At 43.0% G+C, this 1919-nt stretch overlaps 1 protein-coding gene across 1 annotated transcript; it reads left to right on the forward strand.

Moving 5' to 3' along the window:
* Positions 1 to 1036: 1036 nt before the first annotated feature.
* VTN00DRAFT_5207 (uncharacterized protein) lies at positions 1037 to 1603 on the forward strand (the record flags this gene model as incomplete). The annotated part of the gene is made up of 1 exon (XM_069431713.1): positions 1037 to 1603. The coding sequence occupies one exon, from the start codon at positions 1037 to 1039 to the stop codon at positions 1601 to 1603; it is 567 nt and encodes a 188-aa protein (XP_069282714.1).
* Positions 1604 to 1919: the final 316 nt, after the last annotated feature.

The following is a 1919-nucleotide window of genomic DNA, read 5'->3' on the forward strand; positions in this document are numbered from 1 at the left end:
AGAACAGAGAAAGTAAGTTGGATAGAGTGGCTGTTGCTTACACTGTGTTTCCCTCACACATGCCACATCAGACTGAATAGTAACTAATTTGTCATTTCTTGCACAGTATCCAGAGGAAAATGCCTATTGTGAGTACCTTTTGTCCCATTCAGGATTATCAGGTGCCTGCACTACTGCTATGGAGACAACTTATTGATTTGAGATTGCTGCAACCAACAGGACAACTAGCAGTGCTGGATCATTGTTGAGAGAGTCAATGTCACCTCTATACAATGCTCTTGATTGTTTTGCCCAGTTCTTTATCTCTCCCCTCTTTCTTGAGTCAACATTGGATCGCGCTCTTATGGAAGCTGGCTCTGAACGTGACCAGGCATTACAAGATGATCAGTGGCATCTTGTGCTTCTGATCAAGTCTCTTTCCAATCCAGAGCATCCTTATCATCGCACCCCACACAGAAATATGCAGATATTACAAGATGGCCTCCAAAAACAGGGTGCTAATATCTGCCAGAAGTTTGCTGATTGGTATAAGAACCACTATTCAGCAGATTGCATGAAGTTGGTTGTCCTAGGGAGTGAGCTGCTGGATCTGCTGGAGCAATGGGTTGGTGAATTATTTGCAGATCTGCAAAGTAAAGAGCCGCCACAAAATCACTGGGATTTTGGGGAACCATGGTTGCCAGATCACCTGTGCACTGAAATCTTCGCAAAGAAAATGGAACCTGGACAGTTCCTGTACATCATGTTCCCGTTCCTTGATGAGGAGCAATTGTACCAGTCACAGCCCAGCCAATATATTAGTCATCTCATCAAACACAAGGGGTGTGGCAGCATCCTGGCGTATATTAAGGCAAAAGGATGGGCAAAGAAAATTTCTGCCAGCCACATAACTATTTGTCCAGGCTGTACATTTTTTACAGTGTCTGTTGGATTGACAGAGAAGGGGACTGAGCAGTATAGTGAAGTGGTCAAGGTGGTTTTCCACTACATTGCTATGATCAAGAAGTGACCACCTGAACAATGGATTTTTGACAAAATGAAAGATTGGGCAGAAGTCAAGTTCAGGCGTCAGCAGAAGTCATCTGCTAGCAACTTCACCTTTGATCTGGCCAGTGACATGCAGAGACCACTACCCAGAGAGTGGCTGCTTAGTGGTAGCAGCCTCTTGAGGAAATTTGATCCTGATGCAATTACAAAGGCGATGTCTTACCTTCGAGCAGACAACTTCAGAATCATGGTGGATTCTCCAGATTATCCTGGAAACTGGGACTCTAAAGAGGAGCGGTATGGAACAGAATATAAGGTTCAGAAGATGCCAGAAGACTTTCTCTCTGATATTCACAAGGTGCTGGAATCCTCTTTCAAGGAAAGAATTTCTGACCTGCATATGCCGCACAAGACCCCATTTTCAAAGCTTGCTGTCCATTTGACTGCTCAGAAAGCAGTAGCAAGTCTTGGTAGATATTCTAAGTCTATCTGGCTTGCTATGAAGCTTCCTTTTGACCAGGCAAAACATCATCTTACCCGTCGCAGCACATTTGAGGATTCAAATAATAAGCCCTTTGCCGAAGAGAAAGCCTTATGGAGCACCTCCACCTTATGAAAAAAAAAAAAATCAAACCCAGTCGAATAAAAGTTTGACTAAGTGCCACCTGTCAAAGATCCATAATGCCTTTCCATCTGCTGCCCTTAATCAATCACGAATCTTAGTGTTGGATAGTACTTATGGATCATCATTATATTCAGCAAAGAGGTTCCTCGTGGGTGACTGCCTTTTTGAAACATACCTTTCCTAAGTAGGTATGTGGAAAACAGAAGAAATGTATGGTGTTCATAAACAGATCATGTTTGATATATTTTTGCCATCCTTTTAGATCCTGATCTTTCCCCATAGTAGTGTTCTTCTCGACCCAAATTAG

The sequence above is a fragment of the Thermoascus crustaceus genome (assembly GCF_041956765.1).
Source record: "Thermoascus crustaceus strain CBS 181.67 unplaced genomic scaffold VTN00scaffold_28, whole genome shotgun sequence".
Classification (NCBI taxonomy): domain Eukaryota; kingdom Fungi; phylum Ascomycota; class Eurotiomycetes; order Eurotiales; family Thermoascaceae; genus Thermoascus; species Thermoascus crustaceus.